At 31.1% G+C, this 23,447-nt stretch overlaps 3 protein-coding genes across 5 annotated transcripts in view; 2 read left to right on the forward strand and 1 right to left on the reverse strand.

Moving 5' to 3' along the window:
* LOC143191072 (uncharacterized) overlaps positions 1–23,447 on the reverse strand; it is a 63,764-nt gene that overhangs the window by 30,588 nt on the left and 9,729 nt on the right. The gene's annotated exons all lie outside the window — the stretch shown is intronic.
* On the forward strand, positions 13,800–15,519 carry LOC143191074 (uncharacterized). The gene is made up of 2 exons (XM_076395770.1): positions 13,800–13,849; positions 13,952–15,519. The coding sequence occupies exons 1-2, from the start codon at positions 13,831–13,833 to the stop codon at positions 14,815–14,817; spliced, it is 885 nt and encodes a 294-aa protein (XP_076251885.1). The 5' UTR covers positions 13,800–13,830; the 3' UTR covers positions 14,818–15,519.
* LOC143191073 (uncharacterized) lies at positions 17,705–20,854 on the forward strand. 2 transcript variants are annotated; one of them, XM_076395768.1, is made up of 2 exons: positions 17,705–17,760; positions 17,863–20,844. In XM_076395768.1, the coding sequence occupies exon 2, from the start codon at positions 18,873–18,875 to the stop codon at positions 19,803–19,805; it is 933 nt and encodes a 310-aa protein (XP_076251883.1). In that variant the 5' UTR covers positions 17,705–17,760; positions 17,863–18,872; the 3' UTR covers positions 19,806–20,844. The 2 variants fall into 2 exon arrangements, with proteins under 2 accessions (XP_076251883.1, XP_076251884.1); XM_076395769.1 differs by having other exon boundaries at positions 17,711–17,760; positions 17,863–20,854.

Below are 23,447 nucleotides of genomic sequence, written 5' to 3' on the forward strand. Positions count from 1 at the left end.
ACACACACCGACACACATACAAGCTCTAAAAGAAAGGCATAAAATACAAATATATAGCCACACTATACAAATACAACATTGAAATAAATCATGCATAAGTACGTTTACTTTTCAATGGGTTTAATTATCATATTTCGTTTGTTTCATTTGGTTAACGGTAATGTTAGAAAGTAAACATACGATTTAATGACGGTAAACGTCTCATGCTATGTACTTTTAAATTACAGTCAGTTGTTCTTAAAAGTACAATATGAAGTAATTCACTTTTACCGCACATTCCTCTTGGAAATGGTGGGAGGGGGTTGTTTTACGAACCGAGAAAATAGTATTTAGTGGTCAGTCGTTCATACTTAATATATACAAAAAATACTAACTGTACAATATATTTGGTTACATTGTTGATATAATTTGTATATAAGCTGAAAAAGAGTAATACGTTATATTATAAGATTAGTTATTAAGTGCGCATATTTACTGAAAAAAACATATGTTTATTATAATTGAATTTTGATTTACTTAAAAAAACTAAATAATTTTTATAATAAGTTCCATAATTAATTATTATCTCATTTTTTGTTCCAATAATTTTTTGCAAATGAAAATTTCTTTCTTGCATTATATAGCAGATAATATTGTGATTTGTATATATTTTTTGTTGCATTTTTAACATTAACAAAGCTATTGCAATAATTTTATGTGCAAACCTTGTTAAAGTTCAAAGTTATTATACCGCATATTTCATAAATTACTAATATGTGATGCGGCTACAACGTTTATACATTACATAATAATAATGATGATAAGATCTTAATAAGTTTAATTTTTAATACCTTAATAAACTTAATCCTTATTAAAAAATGTGATTATTTTTCTTCAGAAATTAAAACTCATGAGTTATCTCATATCTCATATATCTTAAGCTGCAATACAGGAGTGGTTTAATAAGTTCTTGGAAATACATGACAGATTGGATTTTATTTTCATGATTTTGGACACCTAAACTGCTTGGAAGTTTATAGTATTAATGGAAGAGAAACATTTTTTGATACATTCTATTAATTGTTCAAATAAATGGTGTAGATGATATTGCTTATTCTAATAATCGTCACTTTTCTTCAGAAATTAAAACTCTTGAGTTATTCTATCTTAAGCTGCAATACAAGAGTAGTTTAATAAGTTCTTGGAAATACATGACAGGATTTTATTTTCATGATTTTGGACACCTAAACTGCTTGGAAGTTTATGGTATTAATGGAAGAGAATTTTTTTTTGATATCTTCTATTAATTGTTCAAATAAATGGTGTAGATGATATTGCTTATTCTAATAATCGTCACTACTCGGTCACTATTCTGGTCTTATCTCTTGGAGTCAATTGGTAATTTCACCATTGTCTCTGAATTGCATATTTCAGATATGAGAATGTGATAAAAAGGGCCAAAGTAATGCCTCATACCCATTTTTTGTGTAAAAAACACTATACTTTGTGATATGATTATACATACATTGCAAATGGATACTGTGATTAACATGTGACGCAATGTTATATCTCGAATTTCGGCATTAATTTTTTTTTGGATTTAATTTTGGGAAGTTCCAAACGATATTCATCTTCTTTCCAATTGCAAGCAGTTATGCCATGAAATTTCTCGGTTTTAAGCCTTTTAATTATAAGTATTTGATTATGGTTCGAAGAATTTATCTAGAGAAATAGCCTTTAATGACCTTGTTAAGTAATTAAAATACTGTGAGGATGTTACGGCCAAATTCATTCAGTATCCAAACAAAGCTGACTGGACCATGTGTCCATAACAAACACGTTGTTGATGTTCTGTAACAAGAAGCAGGATCACGCAATATTGCGCCGTAGCTATCATTCTTTAAACCCATAAAATCTCGCCGTGTCTGACGCTACGTGAGGTGACCTCACCAAACTGCATTCCATTTTGAGCCTAACCTGAATATTAGCTTTATGGAGCTCTCGATGTTGTGTTATTGGCGAATTCAAGTTTCGTTTTATTGTCACTTTGGCCGTGGTGTTTTTATGTTTGTTCAAACAAAAAACACACACGTTGTTGATGTTCGTTTGTCCATTTCCTTCTACCAATGCGGTATGTTGTTCTTTAGGGAAATAGGAGGACTAGTAGTGAAATCTCATCTTCTTCTGTTTCCCTTTTTGTAGGAATTTCTTCTTAGTCTTTAATTTAAGTCCCTCGAGTTGTTTAATTCACATTTGAATGATGATTAGATTCGAGCGTCGTTTTTATGCTTTCCAAAAATTTCATAAACTAACTTACATAAATTATGTTGCTAATAGTTTTTATTATTACCTTCCTGTTATTTCTTTTAAGTATAAATTTCAGTAGTAGATTTAAATTTGTCTTGGTAAGAATTCCCTAAACAAAATTTTTAATTAATTTTTTCAGTTAATGTCTATCCAAACTTCTATATTTATTGAGTTTTATAAAATCAAGTAATTTACTGTTTATAATTCTTTTAAATAGTGTAGTGTAGCGACAATTTATATAAATTTAACTGCAAAACAAAGTTATATAGGTATATGAAAATCTAGGTTTGCCCATATGATTTCTATCATTATGGTTCAATGTATACAGGGGATAGACACAATAATATGAACACTTGATATATACGCAATATTTAATTACTAATAAGTTATTGAGCCCCAATTTGCTTTAAAACAGTTTTTTAGATGTTTGTTTGGGTGTATTATTATCTTAGAATATAGGAGTGTTTGGCCGATATATGCTAGTCATCGTAAAAACTTAATTATTAAGGATGCCGAGATATTCATTCGTAGTAATTCGGTCAGTATTGTGAATAAGAGGACCAGCTGAATGCAACGATATTTCCGTTCAAATAGTAAAGGAACCTCCCCTATGTCTGACTGTAGAAAGCAGGCAGTCCGGATAGTAGACTTCTTTTCCATACATAAACCCGGTCGTTTGTACGAAACAATGTAAACGATGATTCATGGGACCATACCACACTGTTCATCAAGTGTCCAGGTTTTGTGAACACTTATTTCGCAGATTAGCGATAGCTTATGATATTAAAGGTTTCGTAATTGCAGCCTTCCATGGATGTTAGTTTTGTGGAGATTTTCCAGTACTGTTTTAATGTTAGTCTGTTAGCCTCAGTCTCTGTCAGTTAATTTCGGGTTTCGTCTACTATTCCTCTTCGCCAATGAGGTACTATGTCTTGTCTGACAGATCACACTCGCATTTTAATGATTGTTTGTTTTAACCGTCTCATAGTTAAGTGTATAATAAATAAACTGAAATATAAATTACCAGGTTTGGCATGTAAACTTACACAATATGCAAGAAGAGGTACTCTATTGCATGGTGTTCCTATTACTTGGTCCACCCCCTGTATATGTTGATATAAATTGATAAAAATATATATTGAAAAAATTTTTTAAACGTCTCTCTTTTGAGCTAATTTTAGGATTTAAATTTCATTTTATTTCTATAGTATTATAAACAAAAGTAAAATTATATAATTAATTATATTTTTATATTAATGCAATTTTTAAAAATATACTCGGTATTGATTACTCAATATAATTCAAAATAAGAATTGTATCCTTTTTTCATTACATCATTCTCTTAGCCGAAATGTGTTTGTTTTGTGTTTATCTGTTGGAAAAAGCCATTTGTCATCGGCTGTCCTATTTCTCCTTCGGCGAAAGATCGATCGTAGTAACTTTTAGTGTCTACGCAATCGTGCTCGAGCAATATTCCGATGGAAAACTATTGAAAATATTACTTTTAAAAGACATGTTTGCTTTGCCAGGGGCCTCTTTAGACAGGACGTTTGAGCGGCGGAATGCAATTTATCTTCCTGGAATTTGTCGTCTTGTAGCAAAATATATTGAAATATTCGTTTGCTGAGACAATATTAACTGATCCTCCCCGTTATACTGCAGTTCATTAATGTCTGAATTTTCATATGAACATAAATCTGTAATATTTTGAAAACGGGCGCTTTAATATTACCTTGAATAAGTATTCTTATTTCGTAATATACAGATAAAATTACTTATGTTTATATATTTCCAAGGTATGATTTTTCTTCTTACATTTCTTAAAATAGAAAACTCTTATTAGTGTTTATAAATTATAAAATAAAACTTTATGAATGTAAAAAATAAAAACGTTTTTTGTAATATTTAAATACATTTTTGTATTTATATAACTAGAAATATATAACTATAATATACATTGAATAAGTAATGTATTATATTAGGTGCGAAAATTTAGTTTTACTCAAAAATAATATTTTTGGTTAATTTATTGGTTATTAATGAAACAATTCAGAATTTCAGACAGCTTTTTTTTGTTTTCTTTGGTAAATAGTGGTATATAGTTGAAACGTCGGCTTATAGTCGACATATTGTATCGGGCGTACAAATTAATTTTGAGAGATTTACAAAATATGGTGTCTTTCTGGACAGCGATGTCTATGTCTAAGCATATGAAGAATACTTATAATAAATAAAAAATATATAAATATTGGTTTTGGCGTTTTTATATGTAACAATTTTAGCACCAGCGACAAAGAACCTTAAGAGAAGTCAGAAAATTTGAAGACATTTTGTTGAGGGAGTAATTGTCTTAAGATTTATATAAATTAATTTATATAAATAAAATGCTTCATCTGAAGCGTTGAGTATAAGTCAAGAAATTTCAAATCATCACGAGGCCATGGACATATTGTAAAAACAAAGAAATAAGGTTACTTATAAACTCAATTCAACAACGCTGATCTTTCTTAGTAAATAGTAAATGTACTTAAAATGCGAAATTGGCAGAATTATTGCATCTAAACCTGACATAGAGTGAAAAGTGAATTGGAAAAGTGAAAAGGAATATTACTGAAAAAAATTAATGAATAGGGTCACGCATTGCGCCAATATGCTCAAATATCTAACAGAAAGGTTAACCTTCTAGAGATAATTCCTATTTTATTGATCGATTCTAGTAATTTTTTTTAAACAGTAATGAATCGGTAAAGATAAGTAAAGTAAAGATTTATTTTCTTTTGTGCAGTAGCGACAAATACAAACTCGGTTGATGCTTAATTCCACAAGAATCACGGCGAGATAAAACATCTTAGATTACTTCAATATGTCTTTCAAAGTATTGGCAACTCCAGAACGAAGTTTATTTTAACATTTAAATTTCCGAAACGAAAACGAACAAAACAAATTTGATACTGGCGTTCACTTAACCACTCATCACCATAATCACAACTTAATTTTCGAATAGCCTGCATTGCATTTTTCCTTTTCAGAGATAAAAAAACCAAAATATCACGAAAATAAACCTTCGTAATTTCCATTTTCAAACAGCATTAACTTTTGACTGAGTAAAGAAATGATGCTACCGTCCTTCCAAAATAACAGTGAACACACCTCAACACCACGTCGAACGTATTGCCTATTGCAGATTGTAAATTTGTTTTAATTCAGACCGTATTATTCCTTCTCATTTTATTTCAGATAAATAGGGATAATGCTGTTTGATGGGTCTGAAAATGTAACCGAATCTGTCTATAAATTTTGCCTAGTTGTCAAAAGTTTGTAAAATTTTTTTCAAAACATTAGTGATAATTATTAGAGGTTATAATTTTAAGGACAATTATTAGGAACACCGAAATAACTCTTTCGCCAACCGGTTATGTATGTTATAGTTAATATATTTTTTCACTTTGTGCATTATATTTGTTTTATATTGGGTAATAATTTCGAGTATATATATTTTTCACTAAATTCTTTGAGCACATACATTTTGTTTCTATATTTCTATATTTTATATTTATATTTTATATTTTTTTTCGTACTTAAAAGATTGTTTTGTGATTAAATAAAACATTTGATTTGAACAATGCTTAGGGCTAAAATATCTAAAGAAATACTTTAATGATAATGATAATAAATAATTAAGTTTATTCCTATATGTTCTTTTAAATATCTTTCAGAAGTGCTGTATTACTCTGATTGATAAATTTGTTTGCAGGACGTCTAATAAAGATATGAAATTCGCTACTCTCCTTTTACAAATTAATACTTTATTTTGACGTATGAAAAGATTTATTATTTTTTTTTATGTAAGTAAAGTAAAAATGAGTGCACATTATCTTTAAATATTTTATATATTTTAAATTTTGTTAAATAGTTAGTTAATAAGAAGATATATTACAACAGTCTCAATAATAATATTATGAGTTTTTTTATATTTTATATTTTTTATATATTTATTATAATTCTCAATTATTAGACATTCTGCAAAAGTAGGAAAGTTTCAGTAGATCAGTGCAAGAGACAAAAATTTGACCAACAATGCGAAAAAAGTTTTAAAAAACAGTAGCGTAGATATACAGAGCGCATGAAATAAAAAGCGAACGGGCGGATGCTGAAACGAAATCTGCTACCTGGACTGGTTTCTGCTCACTAACCTGAGACAGAGGGAGAAGTTTCTATGTACTACGACTGACCTGTAGCAGAGGGCCATGGTGGCGAACACTACGAACACCCCCCCTACCACCGACATCAGAATACCCACGAGAAAAACCGTGTTTGACCCGTGATAGTCTTCTGCGCGTTGTCGATTGCGCATCGGTTCGGGTCCGTTCGGGTCCAATTGGGATGCGTGCGATTGCAGAGTGCACGCGTCGCAGGTGCGCCGCATCGTCATGCATCGATGCACGCAGCGCAGGAGAGAACAGGCAGACAGAGAGAAAGAGAGGAAGCGCCATCAGACAAAAACACTGGTTGCGCATTACTTCCCATCGGTAACAACGATTTATTTCAATACATATTCTCTTTGATCTCAATTTTGTATAGGTTACCGATGAGACAAATTATGAATATAAGTGAAATCTGACTTAATTAATATATTCGTTATTGTTATTGAGATAATGATAACACATTGTCTTCATTTGATTACTGTGCTAAAGTATATAAATATTACCTTGCCTTTTTTGTTTTTGCCGAACTTCTTAAATGATTTGTGATGCCTACACAACATTGCATCTCAACGAAGTAACGAAGTAAACGAAGTTTTTTTTAAATATAATTCTGATTTCGAAGTCGGAGCGGAAACGGTTTGACCTAAAATTTGTGATAGTTCCGTTACAACGATAATCGTTATCATGTTACCGTCCCTTTTAAAATAAATTAGAATTACTATCCCAATTTAATTTTCTATATACTAATCTTAGTAAAAAAATCAGACCGTATTATAGGTCTTCTCATTTTATTTTAGCTGGTTGTTAAAAGTCTGCAAAAATTTTCAAAACTTTAGTGAGAATAATTAGAGGCTATAAATCAGCAAACGCTTTGGTGCTTTGATTGCTTTGATACATTTCAAATCGCTGCTTCATATTTATGATTACTTTGATTGGAAGTGTCGAAGCCGATAAATAGTCAGAGTCAGAAACAGATTACGTCCCTTATCAGTTTCTTAACGTATGAAATGTATGAATAAAGTCAGTAATTTTTTTCGATATTATTTTTTCTATATAATCATGAATTAATACAACTAAAATCGGTAAAACTCAGGAATATGTAAGTCTTTGAGGGGGATTCCTTCAAATTGTTTACCTTGCCTTTTTGTTTCTGAAAAACTTATTAAATGATTTGTGATATCTACACAACATAGAATATTAAGAGTGCGTAAACAAAATAAGTAAAATATATAAGTATAATTTTATGTTGTGTCTTAAAATCCGGCGATGTTGTTGACAAATCCTTACGTTTTATATTTGAAGCGATATTAAAACGAAAATTACAATAATATTACTAATTAGAAAAACAATTCTATTTAATATTAAACAGTCTCTTTTAGGATCTTGAATTACTTTTTATTATTCCTGTATTCTTGGAACTATGAAGTTATAGTAGTAATAATTTAACGATTAAAAAAAGTATGATGATATAAAGTTACATTTTACATTACTTGTAGGGACAATGAATTAATGTACCCGTTTTATTGGAATGTATATTCAGCCATGAAATAAAAACACGATATCGGTGAGAATTTCACCCTACTATAGATTAACAAAATTTGAGAATAACAAGAACCTGTTGTCCTGTATTTAGATATTAGAATGGACAACATAGAACAGCTAAGAAAACATTTGATTGCTTAAGAACTGGTAGTAATTGATACGGTTCGAAACTAATCTAGTACTTCCTCGTACTAGAGCTAATTAAACTTTTACAATTATTAAAAAAAATTAAATATATTAAGATTTTTTAATTGATGTTCCACAACTTCCATTCTATTTCAGGTTCCATTTGTTGGTGAGTTGTTAGTTCCCGTGTAGGATACAAGACTAAGTAGAAAGCTATAGATAAACGAAAACAATACAAATTAAAAATAGCAAATATATATATATATATATATATATATATATATATATATATATATATATATTCAAGCTAAAATAACCATTTAAATTTTAATATGCTGCTGCATATTTATATTTGAATATATAATATAATATACTACCATTTTAACTTTTATATGTCGTATATAACATATTTTTATAGCCCTAAAGTGTATGGCTCTATGATCCATATGGCCGATAATGAGCTCTATAACTAACTATATTGCATTTAGGTTAATATAGAGTTATTATATATATATATATATATATATATATATATATATATATATATATATATATATATATTTATGAAACTTTATATATATTTAATTTAACTTTTTAATCATAATGCCTTTAAACAGATTATAATTATCTGGTACTCTATTGCCGATACAGTGTAGTAGAGCATTTTATTATTTTTTGTATTTTTATATTCTTGATTTTTTGTTTTTATTTAGTTAATACAAAGGGTAATTTAAGGGAGCTAAAAATATAAAGATGCTATTTTTTATTACATTTGGTAAAGGTTGGTAATTGTTGCCAGATTATTAAGTATAAGTCATCAGTAACTAAACCAATACAAACTCAGATTAAAAAGGTGTCCAAATTCATATTTTTATTAATGATATGAAGTTTCATGTATTATATATTTTATGGAAAATTGTTAAATTTTAATGAAAAATAATGTATGCGTTATCTATTAGGTGCAGTACCTAGTCATGAATTTGAATGTTATAGTAACGTTAGTTTGAAAACATTTGACAATTGAATTTATTGACCTATCCAAGTCAAATAGAGGAATAACAGGCTTGATGAGGTAACTTTATTACAAATGTAGCAAAGAGGTTACTAATATAGAAAACTATTTATTAATATAATAGTGGAGTTAATGGTTATATTAGGTGGCCACTCTGAATCTAAATTACAATAGGCTAATTATTGTTAGCTGTTACTGTTAGCGTGGTTGTTCGGATAATTTAAATAAGATTAAAGATTATGTTTTATTTCTTTTGAAATGTTTTCAGATAATATTTATGAAGTCATTCCTGACAAACAATTATTTTTTAGTGCTCATCAATTATCCGTCCATCTGTCTACCCATCACGTATCACGGTTTTGACCGAAGTGAAAAGCTGGGTGTGGCACGACGATTTGATTGCAAAATGCGTACGGTTAGGCCTTCCAGAAGACCTAACGTGTTTACGCTGACGAAACTTGACTTGATGTGACCTTCTTCACGGCTTCCAGACTTGAGGATACCATTCAAGGACGTTTATAGAAGCAGCTTGATCATGTGGTCAAGTGGTTCAAATTCTGGAGTTTGTAAATCAACCCCCTGAAAACCCAGGCCATCATTTTCCACAAGAAGCTTTAAACGCTTACGTGCGTCTTACAACTCAAAATTGACACCGCAAAACTTCCCTTACAAGGTCCCGTACCTAGGTCTCTACTTCGACCGACGGTTCAGTTCGAATTCCTAAATCCATAAAGGTTCGGTTTTAGCAAACCTGCTTTCTCCTCTGATCTGCCCTTCTAGTAGACTTTCTTCCTCTACGGATCTAATGTCTAGTTCAAGTTTGTTCACCCAACCAGATGAAACGGCTTCGAGTTTTTCAAAACAAGCTCCTCATGAGAATATTAAATGTTCCATGGTTGGCCAGAAATAATCGAATTTACAGAGAAACTGACAGTTCAGAAATCAGGCACTTCATATCTCAATCCTTCTACAAACAATAATTCAGCTCATATTCCTCTGAAAACGCGGTTCTTCGTGATCTGATCAACATGCTTAACAACGCGTCACCGCTAATCTTCCCTTTTACCAGTTTGCAAAGACTTCATCCGTAGCTGTAGTTATAACATTTATCCCCATATGACAGCACCAAGACGTGTCTTAATTCAAGAAGGCAAATCAACACTTACTTTCACTAGTTGCTCTTTCTCCTTGTCCTCGTGCCCCACAACAGCTGGCCGGGTGACTGGTGCCATATGCTCAAATTTAATGCAGTAGCAGTGGTTAGCATACCGGGGTTAGCTAACCCCCTCACAGCTGTGAGGCGGTTTCGTTTTAGTGTATTGGTAAGCCCAAAGCAATCTTACAAAAAAATTATGAATACTTTTATGATGACTTATTCATCAGTGCGGTTGAAATATGCGATTTTTTTGTTATTATTGTTAATATAATAGTTTATATATTTTACTCAGATTTTGTAGGGAATATAATAACAGCTCATTTCCTTATTTGCTGTTATTGTAGTAGCAATACAAGAGATAATTCTGTTTAAACATTGTCAAGTTACAAATTATTATCAATTATTCTCTGAAAAAACCTAAGGAACTCGTACTAATATACGGATATATATATATATATATATATATATATATATATATATATATATATATATATATATATATATATATATATATATATATATATATATATATATATACTACGTGATATAGCATCTCGGGGAAATACGGATGAAATATAAAAATGTCAATTAAATTTCCATTCCGTAAGGCATTGATTAATGGCGGAACATATAGTAACACTCCTTAGATGTACGTATGTGACGGTCTCATTGTTTACGTAACAAATGAATTTGTTCGCTCGGTGAACAAGTGAGCTAAATGGGGGGGTTGCTTTTGGTTCGTCTGTCATTTATTACATCTGTTATTAGAGGGAATAAAAGGAAACCTTTCCGATGCCGTACAGAACAGGATGCTGCGGCATAAAGGGATTCGATTAGAGATTAACTCCATTCATCACAATACCGTTTTATTATAGTCATTATATTTTTGAAATCGTTTAATTACCTTTAATTACGTTTAAACCTTATAATTTTATCTGTAAATCTGGTATTATTCCATATTAAAGGTAATTTCGTTTAGGTAGAATTGTTATTTTAACAATGTACACGATAAAAAGAACATTAAAGTCTCAGCATCTGGCTGCGATTGAATATTTATTTTTTAGGATATTTATAGAATTCTTGAATCCAGTTTCTATCATATCTAGAATATGTGTTTTTTTCGGAATTAAATCAATATATCTGTAGGTATTATCGTGGATTTTAGTTACGTCAAAGTCTCGCATTTTATCTCGGAACTAAGACTACCGACTAGCGAGTGACATATGGGCATAACCAGCGTAGTTACTAGCGTCCACACTTTATCTTGGGAGAGATACGACTAAGATATCAATAAAAGTATTTAGGATTATTTAGGAGGATTTTATTTTTAGTTTCTCTGATTATTGTTGTGATGCCAAGCTCGTTATAGAGAGATCTCAAAGATCTCAGTTAGTTGGGGTATTCAACTAGAGGAGATATCGCAGGTATAGATGGGACTTTGAATTCATATCTGTTGCTATTTAAGTAGAATATTGTAGGATCTCACCTGGAGGAATCAGAATGTTTATTTAATTATTAGTTCCTTTGATTGATGCTGGTAGTTAATAATTTTTAACGTCTTTATATTTTGTGTTGATATCAATTTCATACAATCTATTAGAACAAAAATTGGGTTATAACAATATTTATCAATAACGAATAATTTTTTATGATTTTATAATAACGGTTTTCATATCTTATATATAAAAATGAATCGCAAAATATGTTCCTAAGCGCATAACTCAACAACGCCTGGACCAATTTGGCCAAATCTTTTTTTAAAATGTTCGTTGAAGTTCAGGGATGGTTTTTACGGCGAGAAAAATTAGAATTATTGCTGGAAAAATCCTAAAAATAGCCCTTTTTGTTTGAATTTGTTTCGTGTATCAGTTGACAATTCATCTGTCATCTGTCAAAAGTCATCTGTAACAGACAACTTTTTTTTTTTAAATTTGATATGACTTGAACTCAAATCCTTTTAATCCGTACGAATTGTTTTATTTATTTAAAATTTTTTATTTGTTTAAAATTTAATTCAAATTTTAAATAAATAAAACAATTCGTACGGCTTAAAAGGATTTGAGTTCAAGTCATATCAAATTAAAAAAAAAAAGTTGTCTGTTACAGATGACTTTTGACAGATGACAGATGAATTGTCAAGTGATACACGAAACAAATTCGTATATCGTGTTTTGTGCAGAGTGTTTAGTTAGTTAGTGTTTGTTTAGTTCGTGATTAGTGAAAAAATAATTTATATTTGATATGCCTCCTATAAGACGAAGCAATTTAGGTAGAAGAACCAGAAATGCTATAAACCAAGCTAATTACCGATCTAATCGTACTGCACAAGAACGTGACGACGGAAATGAACGTGAAAGAATTCGGATATCACAAACGCGTGAAGCGCGAGCGCGACATTCAACTAATAATCGCGCAAGTTTGAATCCAGCTGCTTTCAGTTACGATGTGTCAATTGACTACAGTAACTACCAATGTGTTGTTATTGGTTCTATGAACTTGGTTTGCTCACACTGTAAGGCATTAAAATACAAAAACGAAGCCAATGGATTGTGTTGCGCAAATGGTAAAGTGAAATTGATACAATTGGATCCACCACCAGAACCATTGTACTCATTGGTTTCAGGAATAGGAACAGATTCTATACACTTTTTGACACATATTCAACAATATAACAATTGCTTTCAAATGACTTCATTTGGGGCAACAAATGCAGTTCGGGAAAATTTTATGCCAACTTTCAAGGTATGTATTATAGCAGTTACTCATAATTATTTTAGCGAACAAAATTTTCTGTCACCAAAGTTAAGATGTGTTACTAATCTTCAATTTCTTAATAATTACGAAATATATCACTTAGTCATCATATTATATGGTGATTCAGTTTCAGTGACACTTTTATTATATTTTATATTTGATAGATATTAGTTAAAACTAAATATATACTTTTTAAGATCAAATATTATTTAAGTTTGATCATTGACAATCCATTAATTTATACCACACCATAATATTTTTTTTATTTACAGATACAAGGGCAAATATATCACAGAGCAGGTTCACTGTTACCAGTGCCAGATAGCGACAACAAATTCCTGCAAATTTATTTTATGGGCAATTCACCACAAGAAATTGATCTGCGTTGTGCACATAACAATTTAGTAAAAAGGTCTATTGTAGAACAATTACAAACTTTATTTCATCAACACAATCAATTGATTATATTGTTTAAAACTGCCCTGGATCTGATGCCATCCGATAATCACAAAATTGTAATCAGAGCTGATAAAACACCTGCAGGTCAACATACAAGACGTTTTAATGCACCAACTATTGATGAAGTTGCTATCGTTGTAGTTGGAGAAAACTTGGAATCCCGTGATATTGTTTTACATCGTCGGAATTTTCAATTACAACCTATAAAGGAAACACACCGCTCATATGATGCACTGCAATATCCCATTATATATTGGCAAGGTGAAGATGGCTACGATTTATCAATAAAAATGATAAATCCCATTACAGGTAACTAAAATATTAGTTTAGCTATGGCGATAATATCTCAGTCACTATATTATGTATTTTAATTTTATATTTGAATGTTATTAAAACAAAATCTGTTTACAGGTTCTGAAACCAACAAAAAAGTCAGTTCAATGAACTATTATTCATACCGCCTAATGATTCGGGAAAATGCAGATAATCACATATTGAAATGTCGGCGATTATATCACAAATATGTTGATGACATGTATGTTAAAATTGAAACGGAGAGATTAACATTCATCAGGTTGAATCAAACCAAACTCCGATCTGAAGAGTATATTCACCTTCGAGATGCGATTAATACTGATGGAAATGCACAGAATGTCGGTCGGATGACTATTCTTCCAGCAACATACATCGGAAGCCCTCGGCATATGCACGAATATGCTCAAGATGCCATGTCGTATGTTCGTCATTATGGTACAGCAGATTTGTTCATCACATTTATATGCAATCCGCAATGGATAGAAATTAAGCAGGAGTTATTACCTGGGAAATCATCCATTGATCGTCATGATATTACAGCCAGAGTCTTTAGACAAAAGTTGAAATCTTTAATGAATTTCATTGTAAAACATAATGTGTTTGGTGAGACACGCTGCTGGATGTATTCTGTGGAGTGGCAGAAACGAGGATTGCCACATGCACACATTTTGATTTGGTTGGTTGAAAAGATAAGGCCAAATGAAGTTGATGCAGTGATATCAGCTGAAATCCCTAATGTACAAGTAGATCCTGGATTGCATGAGGTAGTTATCAAAAACATGATACATGGTCCCTGTGGAACTCTTAATCAAAATTCACCGTGTATGATGGATGGTAAATGTTCAAAACGATATCCACGGACATTAATATCGGAAACAATTACTGGTAATGACGGTTATCCATTGTATCGTCGCAGATCGACAGCAGACAATGGAAAATCAACAATTGTCAAATTAAATTAACAAGATATTGAAATAGATAATCGTTGGATTGTTCCATATTCACCCATTTTATCAAAGACATTCAAAGCACACATCAACGTTGAATCTTGCCATTCAGTGAAATCGATTAAATACATTTGCAAATAGGTAACCAAAGGGAGTGATATGGCTGTGATTGGAATTGGTGCAGAGAATTCTAATGATGAAGTTACCCAATACCAAATGGGCCGCTATGTCAGTAGTAATGAAGCAGTTTGGCGAATATTTTCTTTTCCTATTCATGAGAGACACCCTTCTGTTGTTAACTTAGCTGTGCATTTAGAAAATGGACAAAGAGTGTATTTTACAGCACAGAACGCAGTACAAAGAGCTGCTCAGCCACCATCTACTACATTAACCAGTTTTTTTGAGACATGCCAAAACGATGATTTCGCACAAACATTGCTATATTCTGAAATGTCAAAATATTATACCTGGAATCAATCCTCAAGGAGATTTATACGACGGAAACAAGGAAAACCAGTTCCAGGATATACAGATGTATATTCCACCGATGCGATTGGCCGGATTTATTCAGTACATCCAAGCAATGATGAATGTTTTTATTTACGACTGCTATTAGTCAATGTACGTGGCCCAACATCATTCCAACAGTTACGAACTGTTGATGGTGAATTGTGTGGATCCTACAGAGAAGCCTGTCAACGTTTGCAATTGCTTGAAAATGACGCTCATTGGGATCAAACTCTTATTTAGGAGGATTTTATTTTTAGTTTCTCTGATTATTGTTGTGATGCCAAGCTCGTTATAGAGAGATCTCAAAGATCTCAGTTAGTTGGGGTATTCAACTAGAGGAGATATCGCAGGTATAGATGGGACTTTGAATTCATATCTGTTGCTATTTAAGTAGAATATTGTAGGATCTCACCTGGAGGAATCAGAATGTTTATTTAATTATTAGTTCCTTTGATTGATGCTGGTAGTTAATAATTTTTAACGTCTTTATATTTTGTGTTGATATCAATTTCATACAATCTATTAGAACAAAAATTGGGTTATAACAATATTTATCAATAACGAATAATTTTTTATGATTTTATAATAACGGTTTTCATATCTTATATATAAAAATGAATCGCAAAATATGTTCCTAAGCGCATAACTCAACAACGCCTGGACCAATTTGGCCAAATCTTTTTTTAAAATGTTCGTTGAAGTTCAGGGATGGTTTTTACGGCAAGAAAAATTAGAATTATTGCTGGAAAAATCCTAAAAATAGCCCTTTTTGTTTGAATTTGTTTCGTGTATCAGTTGACAATTCATCTGTCATCTGTCAAAAGTCATCTGTAACAGACAACTTTTTTTTTTTAAATTTGATATGACTTGAACTCAAATCCTTTTAATCCGTACGAATTGTTTTATTTATTTAAAATTTTTTATTTGTTTAAAATTTAATTCAAATTTTAAATAAATAAAACAATTCGTACGGCTTAAAAGGATTTGAGTTCAAGTCATATCAAATTAAAAAAAAAAAGTTGTCTGTTACAGATGACTTTTGACAGATGACAGATGAATTGTCAAGTGATACACGAAACAAATTCGTATATCGTGTTTTGTGCAGAGTGTTTAGTTAGTTAGTGTTTGTTTAGTTCGTGATTAGTGAAAAAATAATTTATATTTGATATGCCTCCTATAAGACGAAGCAATTTAGGTAGAAGAACCAGAAATGCTATAAACCAAGCTAATTACCGATCTAATCGTACTGCACAAGAACGTGACGACGGAAATGAACGTGAAAGAATTCGGATATCACAAACGCGTGAAGCGCGAGCGCGACATTCAACTAATAATCGCGCAAGTTTGAATCCAGCTGCTTTCAGTTACGATGTGTCAATTGACTACAGTAACTACCAATGTGTTGTTATTGGTTCTATGAACTTGGTTTGCTCACACTGTAAGGCATTAAAATACAAAAACGAAGCCAATGGATTGTGTTGCGCAAATGGTAAAGTGAAATTGATACAATTGGATCCACCACCAGAACCATTGTACTCATTGGTTTCAGGAATAGGAACAGATTCTATACACTTTTTGACACATATTCAACAATATAACAATTGCTTTCAAATGACTTCATTTGGGGCAACAAATGCAGTTCGGGAAAATTTTATGCCAACTTTCAAGGTATGTATTATAGCAGTTACTCATAATTATTTTAGCGAACAAAATTTTCTGTCACCAAAGTTAAGATGTGTTACTAATCTTCAATTTCTTAATAATTACGAAATATATCACTTAGTCATCATATTATATGGTGATTCAGTTTCAGTGACACTTTTATTATATTTTATATTTGATAGATATTAGTTAAAACTAAATATATACTTTTTAAGATCAAATATTATTTAAGTTTGATCATTGACAATCCATTAATTTATACCACACCATAATATTTTTTTTATTTACAGATACAAGGGCAAATATATCACAGAGCAGGTTCACTGTTACCAGTGTCAGATAGCGACAACAAATTCCTGCAAATTTATTTTATAGGCAATTCACCACAAGAAATTGATCTGCGTTGTGCACATAACAATTTAGTAAAAAGGTCTATTGTAGAACAATTACAAACTTTATTTCATCAACACAATCAATTGATTATATTGTTTAAAACTGCCCTGGATCTGATGCCATCCGATAATCACAAAATTGTAATCAGAGCTGATAAAACACCTGCAGGTCAACATACAAGACGTTTTAATGCACCAACTATTGATGAAGTTGCTATCGTTGTAGTTGGAGAAAACTTGGAATCCCGTGATATTGTTTTACATCGTCGGAATTTTCAATTACAACCTATAAAGGAAACACACCGCTCATATGATGCACTGCAATATCCCATTATATATTGGCAAGGTGAAGATGGCTACGATTTATCAATAAAAATGATAAATCCCATTACAGGTAACTAAAATATTAGTTTAGCTATGGCGATAATATCTCAGTCACTATATTATGTATTTTAATTTTATATTTGAATGTTATTAAAACAAAATCTGTTTACAGGTTCTGAAACCAACAAAAAAGTCAGTTCAATGAACTATTATTCATACCGCCTAATGATTCGGGAAAATGCAGATAATCACATATTGAAATGTCGGCGATTATATCACAAATATGTTGATGACATGTATGTTAAAATTGAAACGGAGAGATTAACATTCATCAGGTTGAATCAAACCAAACTCCGATCTGAAGAGTATATTCACCTTCGAGATGCGATTAATACTGATGGAAATGCACAGAATGTCGGTCGGATGACTATTCTTCCAGCAACATACATCGGAAGCCCTCGGCATATGCACGAATATGCTCAAGATGCCATGTCGTATGTTCGTCATTATGGTACAGCAGATTTGTTCATCACATTTATATGCAATCCGCAATGGATAGAAATTAAGCAGGAGTTATTACCTGGGAAATCATCCATTGATCGTCATGATATTACAGCCAGAGTCTTTAGACAAAAGTTGAAATCTTTAATGAATTTCATTGTAAAACATAATGTGTTTGGTGAGACACGCTGCTGGATGTATTCTGTGGAGTGGCAGAAACGAGGATTGCCACATGCACACATTTTGATTTGGTTGGTTGAAAAGATAAGGCCAAATGAAGTTGATGCAGTGATATCAGCTGAAATCCCTAATGTACAAGTAGATCCTGGATTGCATGAGGTAGTTATCAAAAACATGATACATGGTCCCTGTGGAACTCTTAATCAAAATTCACCGTGTATGATGGATGGTAAATGTTCAAAACGATATCCACGGACATTAATATCGGAAACAATTACTGGTAATGACGGTTATCCATTGTATCGTCGCAGATCGACAGCAGACAATGGAAAATCAACAATTGTCAAATTAAATTAACAAGATATTGAAATAGATAATCGTTGGATTGTTCCATATTCACCCATTTTATCAAAGACATTCAAAGCACACATCAACGTTGAATCTTGCCATTCAGTGAAATCGATTAAATACATTTGCAAATATGTAACCAAAGGGAGTGATATGGCTGTGATTGGAATTGGTGCAGAGAATTCTAATGATGAAGTTACCCAATACCAAATGGGCCGCTATGTCAGTAGTAATGAAGCAGTTTGGCGAATATTTTCTTTTCCTATTCATGAGAGACACCCTTCTGTTGTTAACTTAGCTGTGCATTTAGAAAATGGACAAAGAGTGTATTTTACAGCACAGAACGCAGTACAAAGAGCTGCTCAGCCACCATCTACTACATTAACCAGTTTTTTTGAGACATGCCAAAACGATGATTTCGCACAAACATTGCTATATTCTGAAATGTCAAAATATTATACCTGGAATCAATCCTCAAGGAGATTTATACGACGGAAACAAGGAAAACCAGTTCCAGGATATACAGATGTATATTCCACCGATGCGATTGGCCGGATTTATTCAGTACATCCAAGCAATGATGAATGTTTTTATTTACGACTGCTATTAGTCAATGTACGTGGCCCAACATCATTCCAACAGTTACGAACTGTTGATGGTGAATTGTGTGGATCCTACAGAGAAGCCTGTCAACGTTTGCAATTGCTTGAAAATGACGCTCATTGGGATCAAACTCTCAATGATGCTGTAATATCATCACACACTCATCAAATACGAACATTGTTTTCTATAATCATATCTACATGCTTCCCATCACACCCAATTGATTTGTGGATGAAGTACAAAGATTATATGTGTGATGATATTTTGTATCAAATACGGAATAGAATGGGAAATCCAAATATACAAATCAGTGAAGAAATTTACAATGAAGCATTGATTTCAATTGAGGACATGTGCTTGATAATGTCAAACAAACTATTAATTCAATTAGGCCTGACCGCGCCCAATCGTCCAATGCATGACGCTTTTAACCAAGAGTTGCATCGAGAAAGACTGTATGATCTCAACGCTTTGAAAGAATAAATTCAAACAAATCTTCCACTGTTAAATGAACAACAGAAGTATGTATTTGAAACTCTTATGAAAGTAACAAATGATGAAACTGGAGGGATTTATTTCTTAGATGCACCTGGTGGTACAGGAAAAACTTTTTTTATTTCATTAATATTAGCAACAATTCGCTCACAAAATAAAATTGCACTTGCACTCGCTTCGTCGGGAATCGCAGCAACTTTGCTTGAAGGTGGTCGAACAGCCCATTCAGCACTAAAATTGCCATTAAATATGCAAAGCAATGAAACTCCAACCTGCAACGTTTCGAAGAACTCTGCAATGGCAAAGGTTTTGCAGCACTGTAAATTGATTGTTTGGGATGAATGCACGATGGCACATAAAAAATCTTTGGAGGCTTTAGACAGAACCTTAAAAGATCTACGTAGCAATAATAACCGATTTGGTGGTGCAATGATTTTATTAGCAGGAGATTTTCGTCAAACATTGCCAGTGATTCCACGATCAACGCCAGCTGATGAACTCAATGCATGTCTAAAGTCCTCCAATTTGTGGAAACATGTTAAAGTACTTCATTTAAGCAAGAATATGCGTGTCGAGTTGCAAAATGACCAATCTGGAAACATATTCTCTAAACAACTCATTGACATTGGTAATGGCAAATTTCCTATAGACATGTTGACGGCTTGCTTTTGCTATGACTATAAACAAGTCCCAGGGGCAATCATTAAGTGTTCGTGGTATTAATCTAGAAAACCCATGTTTCTCACATGGTCAATTGTATGTTGCCTGTTCCCGTGTTGGAAAACCATCAGATTTGTTTATCTATGCGCCAGGTAATCAAACAAAAACCATCGTATACCACAAAGCAATATAATGATAATAATAATAATTATTATGATTCACATGATTAACAATAAAGCGATTACTTACTTTTCAATCCTTATATATGTTTTATTTAATTATTTTTTATTCACAACGCCCTATCACCAGGGTGATGGTTCTGTTCAGGAGAATTTTTTAAAATACGTAGGCACAAAAACTACCACATTACAAATCTTTTTGACAGGACGAAGTCTGTCGGGTCAGCTAGTTTAATATAAACTTCATAGGCTTCAACAAACCAGGTTAGTGCACCGGTTGATCAATTAATTATGATGATCAATTATGTGCAAAAATTTCGATTATAAACAATTATACGTTCAAAGTGGGATGCTAACTCGTAATATTTAGGTACTAAACAGTAGATTACCAGAAGGACAGAAAATTAGTTTAATAAGCATTACAGATAATGTCGAGTAAAAAGTAATAATCGAGAATTAGTTTTGCGGAACCTATGGAACTAAGTTGTAATTAGGAGCAATTAATACAATGGTGGTATATGATATTCTAGTTCCAAAAAATAAACGTATCTTTAACCTATTTCGTAACATCTGTCCACATCCAATCACTTTGATTCAATGATTTCTTGACATTAGATTTTATATGAACCAGTTAGAACTATTAGTGATTTATTCTTGAAGGTATCTAAAAAATCGTTTTCCATATGTTTTATCATGCAGAAAAGTTGAAACAGAAACATTTGAAAACCAATTATTTTCAGGTTCTGTGAACTACTACAAAAATAAGATATATTAACCCTTGCAGTTAACAGACATCAGCCCCTAGTACAACCCAATTATAGTTAGATTATTAAAGAATATTGTAACAATAATCCTAATAATGGATATGCGACTATTGATATGGGTAGCGATAGGCGTAACAGTTTTTTTGTGTATGTGAGCTCTTAGATCAACAGTGGTATAAAGGGTAAAATAGTACCAATTTATATACTTTTTACATCTATATATTGTAGGGGGTATTATTACAAATTATAGAACATTCTTAATACTTTCCAACATATATTAAAAAATATCTAGTAATAGATGACATGACGTGCAGATAGACTAGAGTATATAATAGATCATGCGCTTGAAATACATATTTTACTTCTTTCCTAGGAATATTATTATATATTCTTTTCACTCTCTAAATATTTTCCGATAGTTCTTAATATTATAATGTATAATATTAACTTTCTATTTTAAGAATACCTTGATTTTTGACGTTTATCGGTAATTATGTTATTTATTATAACTGTTAATGATAATGAAAACTGTTAATACATTTAATATTTTTATTTAGTGATCATTACATATTTTTATTTAAATATATAATATATATGTTAGGTTCATTCCAAAAGTTCTATATATCTCATATAGCATATTTTTATGGCTCTAAAGTTTGTGCTTCTATAATTCATATGTATTATGTCTATATGATTAATATAAAAACAATTAAGGTTATATTTCAATCTTTATGTCTTTAGAAAGATTATATTTATAAGGTAGTATATTTGTTTCTATTCTGAAAATATTTTTAATATTATTCATCTGAATAATAAATCGATTAGTCAGACGTGATTATTATTTATATTTTTCTGTAGTTTTGTATGTTTGATATTTGTTTTTATTTAATTTGCTTTAAGCTCCTTGAAACACAACAATATTAATACATTTTCTTTTTATTTTTCTTATACTAAGTGAGCTGTATAATATATATATATATATATATATATATATATATATATATATATATAATATAATATAATAATGTTAGATTTTGTTGTAATACGTAAAGTATCTCTACGAACTTAGTAGATGTTATAAAAAAACCAAACCAAGTCAAGATTCAGATTATTTAGGTTTAGTTGTTAGGTGTTCTCTATACCTAGGCAGTAAGGGTTATAATATTTGTAGACATGCCAGAAATACAGACTTTAGAATTTAACAGTAGAATGTATAAACAATGTTCTTAATATTATAAAGTAGGGACTCACTATTTATTTTAAAATTATATTTTATTGATTTTTGTCCTTTAATTACTTATTTTTATGTTAATAATTTATTCAATTCAATAATTAACACATTATACAATTAGTTTATTCGATAATATTTCATATTGAATATTTAATTTCCGAGTATTCAACATCAATGTTATCAACAATTTTTAAAATGTTACATAATAGGTTTTAGAAAAATTGTTGTATTGTTTAAAAATAAATTAAGGTTTTGAAATATTAGAAAACTTAATCACCAACAATGGTGCGCTACATTATATTAAAAACATCTATTACATGAGTTTTATTTGAAGCAGTGGCCAGTTATTTATGAGAAATAAACATTTAAGTAATATTGAAATGCTTTCAATTATTAAACTTAAATACTATATTGCTTAATAAGGCATAATGATAATAAAAGTATGAATATACATTGGATTTTCTCTTCATTTAATAATATATTGTGGATCAGTGGTAATAAAAGATATCAGTGTATAAAGTAATCCTAAAGTAACCCCTTGTTGTGATCTTTTATTATTATAAAAATATTTTTTATATTAAAAAATGTTGGAAAACGTGCTCTTCTTTGAATCATCTCTCCGAATTGTTTTCGGTTATAAATTATGAATTTCCATTACATTTTTGCGGTGTCATTTTGGAAATAACCCTTTCTCATTTTTATGGATTAATGATGTTCTGGGAGCTCATAATAAATTTGAGTTGTGTGGAAATTACTTGTGTCTGCAAAATAAATATTTCATATAACGTTATTAAAG

This window comes from Rhynchophorus ferrugineus, unplaced genomic scaffold (genome assembly GCF_030347505.1).
Source record: "Rhynchophorus ferrugineus isolate W39M unplaced genomic scaffold, kcgeb_rfMv2 rfM2, whole genome shotgun sequence".
Lineage (NCBI taxonomy): Eukaryota > Metazoa > Arthropoda > Insecta > Coleoptera > Curculionidae > Rhynchophorus > Rhynchophorus ferrugineus.

Bases quoted from the DNA above. Each gene is read 5' to 3' on its own strand.
- LOC143191073 (XM_076395768.1), top strand. From the start codon at position 18,873: ATGGCTGTGATTGGAATTGGTGCAGAGAATTCTAATGATGAAGTTACC.